This window comes from Peromyscus eremicus, chromosome 10 (genome assembly GCF_949786415.1).
Source record: "Peromyscus eremicus chromosome 10, PerEre_H2_v1, whole genome shotgun sequence".
Classification (NCBI taxonomy): domain Eukaryota; kingdom Metazoa; phylum Chordata; class Mammalia; order Rodentia; family Cricetidae; genus Peromyscus; species Peromyscus eremicus.
In genome coordinates, this window is record NC_081426.1 from 12,414,146 (window position 1) to 12,432,339 (window position 18,194).

The following is an 18,194-nucleotide window of genomic DNA, read 5'->3' on the forward strand; positions in this document are numbered from 1 at the left end:
TTTCTCTTTAGTTTTATGCATATACATGATTTTTGAGATTACACTTATTCTCTCTCTCTCGCTCTCTCTCTCTCTCTCTCTCTCTCTCTCTGTGTGTGTGTGTGTGTGTGTGTGTGTGTGTGTACAACTTTTTGGAATCAATTTTCTCCTTTACCATGTGTATGGGGGATCAAATTTAGGTCGCCAGGCTTGACAGCAGGCACCTTTATCCACTGAGGCATCTCACTGGCTCATCTTTAGGTTTCTTCTCTATAGATTTATCTGAACCCTTCTGAAACATCATCATCATCATCAACAAAAAGATTTTGCTCAAAAGGGCTAAAATAAAAAGAAAATGATGGCATTTGCTCACCAACCAGGCATCCAAATGTGTTAATTATAACGATTGATGAGCTCACGTTGTGAACGGATTGGATTAAAATAATTCCAGACCCTCATTTCCAAAGGTGTGTTCTTAATTGTGATGGAGTTTGCTTGGCTTTCAAAGATGAGTTCTCGCTGGAGCCCAAGCCAAAGGATTTTCTGCTTCTCTTTCTTGAGAGCATATTTTTCTGCCAAATGTGGTGTTTATCCTTTGCCAGGAAGGTAGCTGAATGGCCACTTCTGACTTCCAGCCACCGGATGACAAAGGCTTGCAGTCTTCAAGTCAAGGGAGCTAGACCAGACTTCCCGCCTGGAATGGTCCTGAGTAATGACTCGTATTTCCCCAGAGACCTGATGGCTTGGAAGATGTTCTTGGTGCCTCCGTCAGTCCCAGATGGTGATGGAGGCCCTCACAGGGGTGTGTGTGTATGTGTGTGTGTGTGTGTGTGTGTGTGTGTGTGTGTGTGTGTGTGTGTGTGTGACTCTAGCTCCTGAAGGCTGGAGCATCCTGACTCATCTGTCGGAAGCCTGGCCACATCTATTTTGTTCTCTCACCTCTGACATAGCTTGCCTTTCCAGTGTTTTCTCTTTTACACTCTTTTTTTTTTGTAAGAATACATTAATTATTTATTTACCTCTGTGAAGCTCAAATGAATTCAAGAGGAGTCAGAGCTGAGTCTAAAGGACTGAATAGAAACGACAACCCGCTTTGCTTCCTGTAGAACCAGTGGTCATTTGTGGAGAATGTAAATGCTTTACATAGACTTCTTTATTTATTTTTTTTTCTTTTCTTCTTCTTCTTCTTTTTTTTTTTCTGAGACAGGATCTCACTATGTAGTTCTGTCTGTCCTCTGCCTTCCAAGTGCTGACCTGTGTGTGCCACTATGCCTGGCTGAGGTTCTTTTTTTTTTGTTTTTTTTTTGTTTTGTTTTGTTTTTTTGAGACAGGGTTTCTCTGTGTAGCCTTGGTTGTCCTGGAACTCCCTTTGTAGATCAGACTGGTTTCAAACTCAGAGATCTGCCTGCCTCTGCCTCCCTATGCCGCCGCCAGGATTAAAGGTGTGAGCTGCCATGCCCAGGCCTGCTAAGATTCTTGTACAAATCATTGCATGATGATCATGGCGAGTCCTGAAGATAGCACGGCCTTTCTGGTGTGGGTCTGCATTAGCACACTAACCGCTTGACCTCAGAGCCTACCCTGTGGAGAGTCTGGAGATGAGTTTGTCCAGCTAGGGAGATCAGTGACACAAGCTGCTAATTAGGTAGACAGAAGGGCTAATTTCCCCTTTTCCTCAGCCAAGTTTTGAGAGGATACAGCCTGGGTGTTTATTTCCTCAAGTGAATAGTGATGTTTCCTCACCAAGAAAATATTAAAACCCAACTTCATACAGGTCAAAAGACTTTTTCACAATTAACTAGTCAGATCCTTCGGCAGCAAATCAAGAACTACACTTAATATGTTTTCATAGATTGGCCTCATTGGATCCACGAGGTTTGTTTTCTTGGTTTTGTAGAGAAGAATGTGAGGTTAGGAGAACTGAAACACATTCATTAAGACCAGGTAGCCAGGGACTGGAAAAATGGCTCAGCACTTAAGAGCTCTTGTTGATCTGCAGAGGACTTGGGTTTGATTCCCAGCACCTACATGGTTCACAACCATCTGTAACTTCAGTGTCTGGGGATCCGATGCCCTCTTCTGGATTTTGCAGGCACCAAGCACGCATGTGGTACACATACATACACTCACACATAAAATCAACATGAGTGAGTCCTTTCAAAATTTTTTAGAGACCATATAGCCAGCACTATAGTATAGTATAGTATAGTATAGTATAGTATAGTATAGTATAGTATAGTCTGGACGACTTCAGTTGACACGGGATACACCCAACTGAAGCTCTTGGACTCGGATCTCTGAAGTGTTATCCTTTGCACTTAGCATTTGTAAGTGTGTAACCACATCACTGAAGCATCATGGACTTAATGACTGCTCTCCTGCCTCTACACCCAGGCCTGAATCCTCTCAAAAAGTGACTGAGGAAGAGGGGAAATTAGCCCTTTTGGATATGTAATTAGCAACTTGTGTCACTAATGAGATAGCAGAGAAGGATGCATTCAACAAATCAAGGCTGTGTCTAGTTGCTTCAAAGAGGAGCAGGCTAAGCAGTCATCATGTAAAGGTCCTGATTTCCCTGGTCCTGTTTTAGAAAGGGCAAACGATGCCTTGTCTGACCTCACAGCATCGCCTATGAGCTGAGTTACACAGTTTGTTCAGAATGGTGACAGCCCTTTCTGCTTTCTCTAGGTCCAGTTTACTTCATTCTAAGCACAGAGAAATGCATGCTTACACATTAAAACAGACTGACCCCCCCCCCCCACCTCAGAGTTGCTTCTGACAGGGCTACAGCGTTTTTACTTTATCATTAACAAGGTAAACTCTGAGCTTCAGTGGAGTGTGAAGAGAGCTAGGCTGAGCGAGAAGAGGCCTGGAGTCTAGGAGACACACTCCGGCCTCAGACCCTGCATGCCAGCCCTTACTCTTCAACAGTGGATGTAACATGACGTGACTTTCCGTACTGACTAGGTAACTGTAAGATTCATACTGATAACCTACAAGAAATATTCACAAGTGTAAAGTGTTATATAAATATAGGGATCACATAAAGTCAAAGCGTTATAATTTTTTAAATTTAACTTCTTTATTGATTCTTTGCGAGTCTCACATCATGCACCCAATTCCACTCACCTCCCGGTCCCCCACCTCATATCCTGTCCTTACTCCTGCAGTGCCCCCCAAAAGAAAATTTAAAAAAAATTAAAACAAAACAAAACAAGCAAGCAAACAAACAAAAAAATGAACAAACCAACCTGTTCGCTTCTCCTTCTTTCCCATCTCTCCAACACGTCTTCACTGGTCCTGCTGGCACTGGAGTGTCACAGTGGGTCATACAGTCTACCCGTTTGTCTAGTCAGCAGAGCGTTACAGTTTGAAAAAGAGACCAGAAGTTAACCAGAAAGTTAAAGTAACTTTCCATATCATCACTTTTGCCAACTTTCTTTGATCATCTTGTTGATGACAAGTCCAACCCTTTCTTCCACCCATCTGAGACGTTCATTCCACAGGCCGTCTGTGATAACCTTGCAGAAATAAGCCTGCCTCTCTCTGCCCTTGCCAGTCCAGTTAGACTGAGTAACTAAAAGTGCAGAATTTGAGAAATAATACTAGGGATTTGTCATCTCTTCTGTAACCTCTGGAGTCAAGACGGTGAATGGTCATCAGCAAGGGCTTTTGAAAGAAAATTCAGAAAGAGCAAGGTGATCTTGGTGTCAAAACAAAGTTTTTAGACAGTCTGTTGGCTTGCTTGTTTTTCTTAAGGGAGAACTCTTTTTAGTTTGATTGCCAAGGTGAGGGGCTTGCTGTTAATTGAAGTATGGTGGAAAATAGGCTCTGAAAAGAAGACCTGACATGGGTGTGCCAGAGAATAAAGATAATTAAATAGCTCAGGTCACACTGGGGAGAGGGGAAGAGTAGCCATGAGACTTAGTTTGGTAAAGGTAAACTGCTTTTGAATCTGGACTTCAGGTCTGGAGGCTGTGCTGCCTGGAATATGTTGAATTGATAATGCCCGTGTGTTAAAGAATTCTGATTGTTTCTTTTGCCTCTCTCACAGCTTATAAAAATGCAAGCAGACCCATCTAATGAATATTAATGGCCTCAATGTCTAGATAACTATGAAGCCCCCTGGATCTGTGGAGTTGAGATGTAGCAGTCAGGGAGGAATTTCTGTGGCTTTACTTAATACAAATTTACAGACTTTTAAAGAATAAACATCATTTAATATTTTAGTATCTGTATTCCAAAGTCGAGATTTCAGTGAAATAAAAAGCTTAATTTCTCCCCCCCTCAAACACTTTGCTCACCAAGGTCTTTATTCTAAGAGACAGGAAACTGTTAGCTAAAAAAGAAATTAACTTAATCCCCCCTCATTAAGTTCCAGTCTTTTTTTGTTACTTAGAGACAAGTTATAATTATACCACAGCGGTGCAAAGCATGTTGTACACTTTGTTACACAAAAGAACTCCAGTTATTAAGGGGACAGCAAAAGAAAATGAGAACATTGATAAATACTGATTTATACATACATATATATATATGTATATATATATATATATATATATATTTTTTTTTTCTGTAAATCTTTCCTGGCCCTTGAAAATACCTTTCATTCAGGCGTTTAAATTCATTAACTGCAAAAATTCTACACATGTAATTTTTAGGAAGAGTCTGTACACTGGCTCAGTAACAATTTCCCAGCAAAGGTGACAAAACACAGCCAAGCAGGTGGACAATGTGGGAACCTCCATGCATTCCATTTCTACCGTGGGGGAGGGGAGGGGAGGGAGGGCACTTTGCCTTCAAGTTGGCGTCTTTTAGATGTAACTTTTAGGAAGCACACAGCAAATCTCAGCTGTGTTCTCTCTCTCTCTCTCTCTCTCTCTCTCTCTCTCTCTCACACACACACACACACACACACACACACACACACACACACACTAAGACTCTCATTGTGAAAAGACTTTTTTTTTTTTAATTTTAGCTTTACAAAGAGGCGCAATCATTAAAATGCAGTCTGTACCATTCTCTTCCGTTGCTCGTCATCTTTATGGATGTTCTCTGGTTTCATTGCACCTTTAATGGTGAGCTTGGTCAGGGGAGGTGAGAGGCAAAGTGCACGCTCTTGGCTCTGAGGTCTGCTTCACAGTGTCTGCTAGCTAGCTGGGCTCCAGTCCACGTCCCTGTAGATTTTAATGTCCCCACAGACTGCTGGCAGCCTGCTTCCAGCTGGGGCAGGCATGATGCAGTGAATTGCTTTTGAATGTTCTTTACTCAAATAGGCAGTAATTACAAGCTTAAAGAGGTTTAGTGGTCCAGTAAACTACATAATCACCCCTGAATTAGCCTGGGCTCATCAGTTGCAGTCCAGCAAGCTCAAGTCTGCTGTTTGTATGCAGCCTTGATCACATAGCAACCTGATCAGCAGGTGTGGAACAGCCAGAGTCCCCCATAAACACAACTGTCTACTGGGGACAATGATCTCTAATGAGATGAGGCCACACCACCACTGTAATTTAAGTGGGAAAATTAGCACTAGACAATGAGCGCCAGTTCCAGGGGTCTTGAGTCATATTGGGAACAGCACGAATTCTCCATTGCTTTCTCCCCGTCTCTGCCTTTCTCCAGAAACCTCCTTGCCAAATGCACTGTTTTGCCCCTACACTTTATTCTTTACACAAGGAGCTGTTTCTCCCCCCGGCCCCGAATATTTAATGATGGATAGGAGCATTGATACAGGCAATAATGAGAACTCATTCCAGAATGGTCTGGTAGTATTTCATCCTCCTTGACTTTTCTCTTACAGTTTCAGAAGCCTTTCGCTTTGATTTTTAAAGTGGAAAAGTGTTCTTCAAGCTGGTGATGGGTCCCTTTTAGTGGGCATGCTCTCTGAAATAGCAGAGATCAGCGAAGACAGTGTGAAAAGGGTTCTTAGTGTATTAGAGTATGTCGTATAAATCAGTCATGAACTTTCTTTTGGAAAAATGGCTCAGCGCATTATGCCGTTGTTTTGTGAGTTTGTTCAAGTGCAGCTCTGGGAGGCGGCCTAGTGGCAAGCTCTCCCTTGTCTTTTCTTCTGCCCTGTGCTGCTCCGAGCACTGCTGTGATGAGAACTTGAGTTTCATCACTTTGGAGGTAGGGCATACTTCCCAGGTTTGCAGTAAACAAAACGTCGATTTGAGACACTAAGGGAGAAATGATCTAACTATGGAGCTGACTTCTGGGGTCAAATCCAAACTCCACTTTTTTTTTTAAACAAACAACTTAGATTCTATGCCTGTAAGTATTATCCACAGAGTAAGGATTATGAAAATAGGAAGTGATCAAAACTTACAGCTTTGGAAGTGATAAAGTTGAGCAAGAAAGATGAATACTTGTTGAAGTGGGACAGCTGGGTTTTTTATTTTTTTGTTTTTTTGGGGTTTTTTTTTTGGCATTTATCTGCAGAAATCTACTAATAAAAGCCCGGTATGTACCCAGTATAGTGGCACATGTCTTTAATCCCAGAATTTAGGAGGCAGAGGCAGATGGACCTCTGTGAGTTCAAGGCTCAGCCTGGTCTACATAGTGAGTTCCAGGACAGCCAGAGCTACATAGTGAAACCTGTCCAAAAACAAAAACAAAAACAAAAAAACACGAAACAAACAAACAAAATAAAAAAATCCACGACAAAAAGCCAGTTAAGGGATTCAGGGTGTTTCTGACTCAATAACTCTCATTCATTCATATCCCAAATACTTTATTGGGCACAGAGCTTGGCTAGTTGCATCACATATGGGAATAACATTCATGTGTTTTTATCAGTGGTCTATTCATTTGAAGGGAATTTGAATGTAATTTAACTTACATTTGATTAAGAGTCATGTAAGAAATGAAAGTAATTGGAAACACACACACCAATCTGTTTCAAAGTGGAGAATTTAAGACATGTTGGAATGTGGTTGGATAGATTAGCAGGCATTTGATTCTGGGATCTTAAGAGTGTTCTCGCATATAACCTATCATCATTCCGCATTGTGTAAGTGATACCACAAGCACCAATAAAAAGATGGATGTAGTGATTTCCATTGAGTTTCTTTGTTTAATCTTACAGTAAGATTGACCTTTGGTTCCATTAACAGAAGTGTGTTGTAGAAACAAAAGACACATATGCATATTAAGATGATAATAGTTTCCTTATATGTGAGTAGCCACCAGCATGTACATCTGGGGCTAACTCATTAGGGAGAGCAGGATCGCCCCATCCGTCATATAAAAGAAAACTAGGGTGGAAGCAAGTCTTTCCAACTCAACGTTACCAAACAAGTTTCAAATCCCAGGATCACTGTTTACCAGCTGTGTCAATTTGAGAATGATTTTTCCTTTCTGCGCTTGTTTCCTTGTCTGGAAAGTGAGTATAATCATTGTACCTCTGTGTGCAAATACGCATATGAAATATGTTTAGCAATGCCCGGGACTTCCTCACCTTCCAGGACATGTTATCCTTACTACTTATGAATTCTACAGTGCTATAGTTGACTAAGTCTCTTCAGCTGGATGCCCAAGACAGAGTGTGGCCAAAGTCCTGGTGAGCTAGGTCTCCCCCTTCAACCTTGCCCAGATACTTGCTTCCAGAGAGGACTGGGACAAGGATGGGTGGATACTGGAGAGATATGGGAAGAAACAGAGACTGTCTTCTTGCTGTACATCACAATGAATGACTTTCCTCACACTCCTTTTGATGATAGAAGGAAATGGGAAGGAAACATCACCGGGAATGTGACCAAGTGGGAGAAACTCAGGACAGACTTGTGCTCCAGCACTAGATGGGTGGGAGCCCTGGGGCGCGTTATGTGTCCTGGCCGAGCTTCAACATTCCTACCTGAAGAGTAGCTAATCACACAGCTCCTGCTTGCGGGGGCCATTGAGACTGCGCGAGAGAATGACGTGTTAGTTGGAATGATTCAGCCCACAGTGATACATGCATTCGCTTCCTAGTCCACCCTACCCCCAAGCTCCTCCAATGTCTGTTTGCTTTCCTTCTGTTTCCATGGTTACCTCCGGGGATAATCAACATTCAGGGGGTGATAATTAATCATAACCATTCAGGAATAATGCTAGCACTTTTCATTAATGTTAAGACTTTTAGGAAGGTATATAAGTAATTGCTAATTTAGAGTCCTATGTTTTATCTTTTCTGCATGCACTTAAAAGTGCTTTCTGCAACATATCTACTGAAGAATGGATTGAAAACATTATTATGCTAGACTGTGGTGACTATAGGAAAGAAATAACAGGACAGGGGCTGATGCTATCCCAATCTCATAATATATGTCTCCTTTCAGTATTTTATTTTACATTTAATTCATATTCAGAAGAAATTAAAAGACCAGTTAAGCAAAGCAGGCAGCACATTTAATATTGGCCTCATAATTGGCAATGAAGCTGTTTTCCTGACTATGTATTAAAAATATGGTCACGTTAATGCAAGAAATAAAGATTGTGGTGAAATATTTTCCAGTGTTTTCCCTTTTCCCCCAACACTTTCTGTCATTCACAAATGATAAAAATCAAGGCTCCAGAGTCTCTTACGTGACTTTCCTACTCACACTCCTCCACTAGCCACTTGTTACAGCCCTGCTCCATGGACAAGATGTTGAGAGAGGCTGTCTACAAGGTGACTCAACTAACTTTCAGAGGAAGCCAGCGCCAGACAATAAACAGTACATTTAGTTGGGACAAGCTGGTAAACTTGAAATGTTGACAGAACATGAAGAAAACAGGTCAAAATTTACAGCATCACTGATGATGCTCCAGATACTTCTTGGCTTCTTAGCCAACACCATCACTGCTTCCTTTCCTTTTGATTCCAGCCTGTGTGAGGATGCAGGACTCAACTGGCTATGCATTCAGCCTGGGCTCCTCCACTGCACGGGGGCTGCTTTTGTAATGTAAATGCCAGGCACAAAGTGTCTCTTTGATAATGTTCAGTCAGAAGACAAAAAAAGCATTCACTGAAACAGTCAAACTAATTCATAAAGCTGAAAGACAATAGGGAAGCATTATGGATTTTTTTAAAGGGAAAAAGTATCCTAGATCAATGTAATTGTCACAGTGTAAGCTATTCATAGTCAATGCATAAGGGGAAAATGACTGCAATTTTATTTAAAGTGAGAGAAATTTTTATAGGCAAAAAAAAAAAAATTAGGTTAGCCAGATATAGTTCTATTTGGTTACAAAATTTATGCTTACCTTCTTAGAGCTCAAACACATAGCTGGGTATTTTAATTTAGATCCCCTAGTTCCTTAGCAGCAAAAAGAAAACACTCAGAAGTTTGAACAGAGTGCAGAGATGTAATGGTTAAAAGCCATATGGTAGTTCCCCCCTGTTCTTAAAAGGGAGTATCTCTCTATCACATACCAGAGTTTAGCTCAAGGTCAACTTATATTAATGCATTAAACTTAGCTGTGGAGGAGGCAGAAGGCTGGAGGAAAAAGGATAAAAGAAGTTCTGAAATGGTTCTTCCAACATATTCAGCCAAGCCACAGAACATTGCCTTGATAAGGGTGATATTGGACAGTTGCCATAATTCCTTGTGTTAGATCGGCCTCTCTAGTACCCATTCCCATACCTTTTAAAGTAGAGCGTGTAACATTTTGCTTGAAAATTGCTTCTACCTCTATTGCTTTGTTATAGCTGTTTTGCAGTTTCTGTATAGAGGCACTTCTGTGTCACAAGAAATTACTAATCTGAGGCTTGAGAAGGGGCCGTGTGGCCTTCCATTATCTCACCGGAGAGCTCTGGACAGGATTATTTTCAAATTTTCTGCTGCCATTACAATGTGCTGTTTGAGTGGGCAAGGAGGTGAGGGAGGGGACGTTATTGAAACTTGGTTACCAGGGCAGATAAGATAAAGTTCATCACTGTCTTGGCATCCACATTTGCAGCCAGGGGTGGACGTTTGGATGAAAGGAGCCCATTTGGTCCAGGATGTCATTACGATATAAGGCTGGACATTTTCCATCTGTGTGTACGGGAGAGTTTCTGTCTCTTCCCATTGATGCTCATCTGAAAAGGCTGCTTGATTGTTTAAATAAATAAATTCTCTTCCAAGGTATTGTAAACTCGTAAATACCAGATTACTGCCATCACTATGGGAGGTTCTCCCATGCCAACCTCAATAAATAAAAGTAGAATTGCACTAAGATAAATTTTCTTTAGAGAGTTGCCATTTTCTTTCTGTCATCTTCTATTCCTTGTGGCTAGTAAAAATGACAGTTCAGACTAAACTTTAATACAAGCTATTTTTAGGGGGTTTTTTTTTTGGTCATATATTCTTTATTACAGTTATACAGGACATCTACACTTTATCTACTTTGATAAAGCTGTAAGAGCATTGCTCTCTACTAGGTCATTATTAGAAGTCATTCTGTGTATCTAGAAATGCATGAAGAGTGGCAAACGGTTTGCAAGTCAGGCTGCTGATTGTGGAAATGATGATGGTCATTTTGTGAGTTTGTCCCCATTGCTGGGGTTCCATTCTTCACAAGTGACCGATTTCCCCTTCAAGTCCAGCATCTCTGCTCTCCCTAGTGAAACTAGACCGATGCATGTGTGCAGGCTGAATGCAGGCAGGGAGGGTCAGATTTGCCCATACATAATCACTGTTTTATGGCTTTCACTCAGTCCTGAGGTGTTAATGCAGATCAAATGGGAAGCACCGCAGACAGAACCCTTGCAGTTACCACACTGCCTAGCTCTCCCTTCGCAATCGTTAATTCTTATTGTAGGATCTAGAGGTAATTTCGTTTGCTCTCTTAATGCTTTGCAGGTCTCCCAGTGGCCTTTGCATATCCTTTCTCAAATTCCCATCTTGATCAATTGTTTGCAAATAATTAAGCTTTTAAGAGATAATGGCACAAGGCTAATGTACACAGCAAAAGCAAGGTCTCCCCCACTGTCTCTTGCATGGTGGTCAAATTTACTTTGATATCCCAGAGTGATTAAGTTGATTGGTATATCAGGCCAGTGCAATAAGTCTTTCCTTCACAAGAACCCACTGATCTTTCGTCAAGCAGTACACTTGTCATTTAGATGCAATAAAGGATAGGTGCTCAGGGAAATGCCAAAAAGGAACAGAAGCCTTTAGTCGCAATGGTTTGGAATGAATTTCCCCTTTTCTCCATGAAATGACACCTTTCGGGGATCCTTGAGCCCTTGAAGAATGGTGTCTACCTTTGCCTGTTGAGTGTCCTCATTCACCCTGTGGGTGAACACAGTGGGGCTGTGAGTGATTGTACAGGAGTCTGCCTGTGGCACGTGGGCATTTGGTTTGTTGGCTTGTTGTTGTTTTGCTCAGGCCATTTTCCTACATCTACAAAGACATAACTCATACTGTCCACAAACAGCCTAGGTAGTCAAGATTCATAGGATTTGAGGTATTTAAACTACTGGGGTTTATATTAGAAGCCTACTTTTCTTGGCTGAGTGAGTATCAGCTACATGGAATCATAGTTTTCATGCGGTTTTGGCAAGTATAGATTAAAAAAAAAGGAATTGAGAGTTTGTGGGACATCAAGGTCAAGAACCATGAAAAGAAAGAAAAACATATGGCTCCTCTACCATAGATAAGGAATTTGCTGATATCCCAGTATGTACAGGGACCTGGGTGCCATTCACTAGAACATTCAACTTAGTCAATATCTATATCTATATTCAATTAAATATATATGTATATATATATACACACTATGCCTACTGCTTGGCATACATATCTCTTATTAATAATGTCCAAATTATTGTGACATTTCATTTTATCCAGGCTCATTCATATCTACATAGAAAATATATCCCAAAGAGCTGAAAATTGCTTAATGGAGACAGAGTGCTGGGTCTCTATAGCTTGGGGCTGCCTAGCAATTATGCTGCATGAAATTAGACACAGTTTGTTCCAATTACTTAAAATCAGATCACATGAAAAGTGACAGAGGAGAAGAAAAAAACCTAGACCTTTCTCATTTTGTGATATTTAAATTATGAAATCAGAAACTACAGGATGTGAAGAAACAAGCGATATTTGCTGTGGAATTCAGAGGGAGGGCTGAGTGCAGCTCCTTGGAGCTGTAATGATTCAGGTAATTTTAATGATCCAAGGAGAATTTTTCTGACACCATTTGCATAAATAAAATGTGAATTCCATTTGTCTTATAAGAATGTATGTAAAGCTTGCTCACAAACAAGCATGCAAAAATACTCCTGAAAAACACAGGACAAGGAAATTGCTGTGACAATTTTCAATTTTCAAAGTAGCTCAAGATGAATGGCACAAATACTAATTTTTCCATCTAGTTCTGGTCCTAGCAATGAGACAGCCAACAAGACAAGACAAAAGATGTTGTAACTCAGTTCTACTGAAGAGCAAGGATAGACACATTTATTAATTCTATTGAAAACTAACTGGAAGAAACTTTCCTAGGACCTGGAAAACTGTAAGGAAATAATATTGTGGAAAATGTTACAGACCAGAATGCCCATATGTCCATGTTTATAACTTTATATTCAAATAGCATTAACAACTGCATATTAAAAATTGAGTATTTGGGGATGGTTAGATGGTAAAGGCTCCTGATTACATGAGTTCAGCCTCTGGGTCCCACTTGGTAGAAAAAGAGAACCAATTCTTCAAGTTGTTCTCTGACCTCTACATGTATGTAGTGGCATGCATCTACATAACACACACACACACACACACACACACACACACACACACACACACACACACGGGTACACACAGGAATATGCATGCATGCACACACAAAAAATGAAGGCAAGATAGCCGGGTGTTGGTGGCACATGTCTTTAATCCCAGCACTCAGGAGGCAGAGGCAGGCGGATCTCTGTGAGTTCGAGGCCAGCCTGGTCTACAGAGTGAGTTCCAGGAAAGGTGCAAAGCTACACAGAGAAACCCTGTCTCGAAAAACCAAAAAAATGAAGGCAAGAATTTTTTAAAAAAGAGAATTGCACGTTTCAAAACCTAGCTTGTAATTCTTACTGGGCACTACTATTTAGAGCTGCTAGTGAGAGAAGTCTTTAACTTCTATGGATCCTAGGACTCACAGTCACAAAATTGGGGGTTATAAAAGTTGTTCATGTTCAAACTCTTATAATTAGTAAGTGCAACATAATTTATATGCTCTAATAGAGTCATTCATATTATATACAATTTTTCAACTAGTATAGACACAGAACTACTATATATAAAATTCTAATTCAGTGTTCTATTTGTAAGAAAAGAGATTCATTTGATGAGAATTGTTATGTCATGCTTTTATACAACAGGAATTATGTCTTAAACGTAGGGTATTGGGTGGTGTTTAGTTCTGTACTGGTCCTGATACCTAGTTTTATGTTGTGTGTGGTCCTAGCTCATTATGGTTTGAATACATGAGTCAACACTACTTTTAGGATTGAAGCAAAGAAAATACAGGTGTGGATGCCTACACTTTCTTTGGGCTCGGAAAGACACTTTTTTATTTATTTTGGTGTTGAATCTGAATAGATAGTATCTGGGTAAGGTACCTCAGTTATATTTATTCTTTTTGTTTAAACTATAGCTGCTAATTTACCGTTACATACTTATCTGGACCTTAAGAATGATGAATAACGAAGCAATAAATTTCAAACTGGTGCTTGGGTGAGAAGATACCCCATCAAGGAAAAAACAGACTAAGAAAAAGGGTTTCAGAGAATGATGCTAGCTATCAGGGAGTGAGGGAAAGACTGATGTGAGATGAGATGTGTATGCATGGTATGGTGTCAGATGGTGTGTGTGTGTGTGTGTGTGTGTGTGTGTGTGTGTGTGTGTGTACCTGACCTTGAGCTGAACCCTGACAGTGACACTGAGAGGTGTAGTTGGGAGAACCTTGGTGTGTTAGAAGAGCTGAAATGAGAACAATGTGGCTGGATGAGAGCAAGCACCAGGTGAGAAGTCTATGGCTCTGAAAGGGTGGAGCTGGTGGCTGGCTCTGCAAGCTGTGTAAACAGTGTGGAAGCTTTGAACACTTAGACTCTGGGAGAGAAGAAGGAACTCTCGCTATTGGCAGTCCTTTCCCCTGGTGCCTGTCTCACCTGCAAAACAAGAGGATGGTGGTTCCATTCATGTTACTCAGGGAGATCTAATGGGATTAATTACCATCCTGTCTGAAATATACCTGAAGCTTTTTAGAGAAAGGCATTATATTCCACGAAAGCAAAGCCTAATTCTAATTGTGTATTTATTGATTAAGTGGCAATCAAAGACAATGCTTATGGGAAAAATCACTGTATCCCCACTCTCCATAAGCCTACCCCACGTGTATAGACCTAGGATATATTTAAAGTTACATGTAAAAGCACTGATGTGGTCATTAATGATTTCTTAAACGTCTGACCAGACATTATTAATGAGATTAAAAGCTATGTTAATTGTAATCCAATAGACCAGAATTTAGTTTCTATGGCACACACAGTTAAACTGAGTCTTGAGGTTGCCTCTCTCATTCCTATTGGACTAAGAATAGAGGACTGACTGTCAGGACAACTTTATCTGGGGAGAATTTAGAGGCAAGCAACCTTTCAAGCCAGCCAATGTCTCCACAGGTGGAAACCACACCCCCAGCTGCTCTCCTGTACTTTAGAAATGTAGGTATGTTTCAACTTAGACGCACTTGACAACTGAGCAGAAAATATTTCCACAAGCAAATTTCAGTAGAATTCCACATTCATTTCATTATTTAGTTATGCGATCAATACTTTTTGTATTCTTTTCCTCATGATGAACAGAGCTAGGCTTGTTCTTCGTAGCTTATATATGATCTTTGACTTTTTATTGGCCTTTACACAGAATCCTAGCATATGTTGACCTTTAGATGTGGAAACAAACTGTATTAGCTGCTTTTCCTATCACTGTGAGCAAAAACAAAAAGAGCAACAGAAAATGAAAAACAACAATAACAATAACAAAGCATGGTAAAAGCAGCTTATGGGGAAAGGGTTTGTTTGGGCTCAGGCTTTGAGGGGATACAGTCCATCATGGAAAGGAAGGTGCCGGGGCGGGGGAGAGAGGCACAGCAGTGGAAGCCTGGGGCTGGTACACACTCTCTCATATCTCCAGAGACAAGAATTAGAGGCAGCCAAATGCTGACACTCAGCAACTTCCTCTATCCCCTTTATTTAGTATAGGACTATAGCCCACAGGATGGTGCGGCCCACATTCAAGATGGTGTTTTCCCTCAGCTAATCCTCTCTGGAAACATCCTCACCCATGCAGAGGTGTGTCTCCTAAGTGATCCCAAAGCTTGTCAAACTGACATGGAGATGACACCAGTTTTGGTTGAGTTTTACTTGCTGGTGCTTTGCTCAAAAGTTGAAACAAGAGAGGCCTAAATAAATTATGCCTAGCTTAGTTTTAATATTTTAACACAGCACTATGGTGTTGTGGAGGGAGAATGTCACACTTAAATACTGGGGACCTCAGTGAAGAGTATATTAAATCAGAGGGATATTTTGAGAGAGAGAGAGAGAGAGAGAGAGAGAGAGAGAGAGAGAGAGAGAGAGAGAGAGAGAGAGAGCGATCACCTTACAACCGGATAAAACACAGAGAAGATCACGATAAACTTTCTAGCCTTGCAACAAATAAACTTGTTAAAGGGTAAACTCAGTATCAAGGTTCTGCAAGTATCCTAAATAGACATTTATACACTTCACTAATCTTTGTAATTGGCTTGTCTTTTACTGCCATTAATTAGATGATGTAGTATTCCATTAATAAGAGTGACACACCTCAGCATTTTTACCTTTAATTATAGACTTCACTAGACACTTAGGTTATTGACAAAATGCTATAAACATTGCCTGCTGTACACATACCTTTTTTTTGATCTCTTTCAGCACCCTTACCCTTCTGAAGAACAGAAAAAACAGTTGGCACAAGACACAGGACTCACCATCCTTCAAGTGAACAATTGGTGAGTATCTTGGCTGGAGTTTACAGACAGTCTGTTCCCCCCTCTGGCAACCTGCAGTTAATGCACTGCATGAAGAAGCCACACCCAGCTGCTGCTGCTTTCCCTAGCGGCTTGCTGATAAAGGTGGAAACAAACTGGACTGATGTGGAAGAGCGCTTTCTAACGTGGAAAACAGAGTGTGCTGCCTTCCACCTCCTCTATGAATCAATAGGTTTTATGCGCGGGATGAGCGTGTTTTGGTGACTATTCACTCTGAGCCTGAAATAGTATCACTTTCTTTGGCTTTTTCTCTTTAGGATAACTTATAGAGTTGGTATCATATTATTTTCTATGAAAGAAGAAAAATCTACCATTACTACATAGCTGTTTTAGATTCACAGAGAAACCAATTCAGTGAGCTTTCGTCAGGGTTATCCATTAGATGATAGCATCTGGAGTTCTCTTCACACTCAAATACTGAAGAAGAAAAAAGTTGTTTTCTTCTCTGAAGGTCTTTACAACCTGATGCAGCTGAGGGCTACTCAATACTATTTCCGAGTAAAGTGTCAATTCCTGATCTGGCTGAGGTTATGCACTGAGTACTGACCAATAATATTCTGACTAATTGTCCTGCAGCGTGGCACCGAGGCTCTAAGAAAGTGTGATTTAGTGCCCTTTGTGACTGTGCTAAAAGCCATGCTAGGATAATCACCGAGGCCTACTGTCATTTTTGAAGGGTATTGAAAGCCAATCGCCTCTAAAACTAAGGATATCTAATTAGTCATTCTGATATTTTCAGATCAGTGTTTATAGTGGAGAAATCTTCTCTTTTTTGAAGTAAAATCCAGAAAAGGCTCAAAACCTGGTCGGAGAAGAGAGAACAGCGAGAATGACAGTTTGTAGGCATAAGTCTTTCTTTGAACATCACCGAAGTTCAGTCGGTGTCAGAGATTAATATTACAGACTCTCTGATTACATAGCCTAATCCATTTCGGTGAATAAATTTGTTCTTGATGTCCATTGTACTTACATTAACAGACCCTTCACTGTTAGCGAGCCTCGAGCCTTTGGGAGATATTTCAGATATATTAAACCCCATTACAGAAAATGTAATTTCTGTCAATATAATCCTATGTATTCGTCAACTTAGTGTTTTAGAGATAACAAGCTACTTATGCTATATTTGCCTTTGGAGGATTAATTTACAAAGTGCACTATCTGCAAGACACAGACAGACTCACATGAGCTTCGCTTGTAAGGGTTATCAATTTCTGTGACCTTACCACAGCCTTCAGAGATCAATTTTTTTGCAGCCCTCTTAGTGGACAGGGAACCCACCGAAGTCATACTGTATCTAAACGTGTTAAGTTCTGTTGCCTCGGAGACTTTGCAGTTTGCCTATTTTTATCTGCTATTGTCTTGAAATCTTCAAGACTGTCAATACTGCCTGTTTGAAGTTGGTTTTTCAGAGGTTCTGAATGATTCCATGAGGGAGACAGTGAGTTTTATGTGTGTACCTACAATCACGTTTTTAGGCTTAAAGTGATGGTGAGGCGGTATAATACAATGGGGGCTGTTGAAATGTGGCATCTCCTTGGGAAATGTTCTTTGGTGAACACGAAGGAGTGGCAGGCTGAGCTCAAACTAAGGAGCACTAAGGAGCTGGCTGTCTATCATACATGCCATCTCTCTTCGTCCTCAATGTTGCTAGCAAACTCTATTCATAAACATAGTTACCAGAATAAATTCAACACCCTCTGCTGTGCAAAGCCTGTCTGATGGGACATTTCCCATGAATGCAGGGGCATAAGGACCTTCCTGTGGTGCCAGGTGATGTATATAAACCATCAATCCCTGGGTTCTCTGCACAAGATCTACCAGAGAGCTGCAGGTCTTCATCAGCCAACGGCCACAGTTTCATGTCTTTACTTTGTAATTAGAGAGGAGAAAAGGAAGACTAGGAATTAGGAAGCTTTGAAACCATTTTCAAAGTATATGCAGACTTAAGACTGAAGCTCAGTTTTGCAGATAGGTAACTTCAAAATCACTTTTACTTCTTTGACATGGGACAGAGTGTATGACTCTCCCTTTTGCCTTGTCCTTTCTGAGTATAGGAACAGTTCTTCCCTGCACCTCAATTGCTTCCCATTTGTAAATTTCTCTGGCCTCATTGGTAACTTTCCTGGAGAGAATATCTCTAAAGTAACCTAAAATATTTGAGATGGGTTGTTTTCTTGAAGTGTAGTGAATAATGG

General features: G+C 40.7%; 1 protein-coding gene across 5 annotated transcripts in view; it reads left to right on the forward strand.

The window, feature by feature from the left end:
• Meis1 (Meis homeobox 1) overlaps window positions 1-18,194 on the forward strand; it is a 139,424-nt gene that overhangs the window by 98,369 nt on the left and 22,861 nt on the right. For all 5 annotated transcript variants that reach the window (XM_059275401.1, XM_059275400.1, XM_059275404.1 and 2 more), the window contains one exon: window positions 15,884-15,960. In XM_059275401.1, coding sequence (XP_059131384.1) covers window positions 15,884-15,960 — 77 coding nt within the window. The remainder of the gene's footprint in view (window positions 1-15,883; window positions 15,961-18,194) is intronic.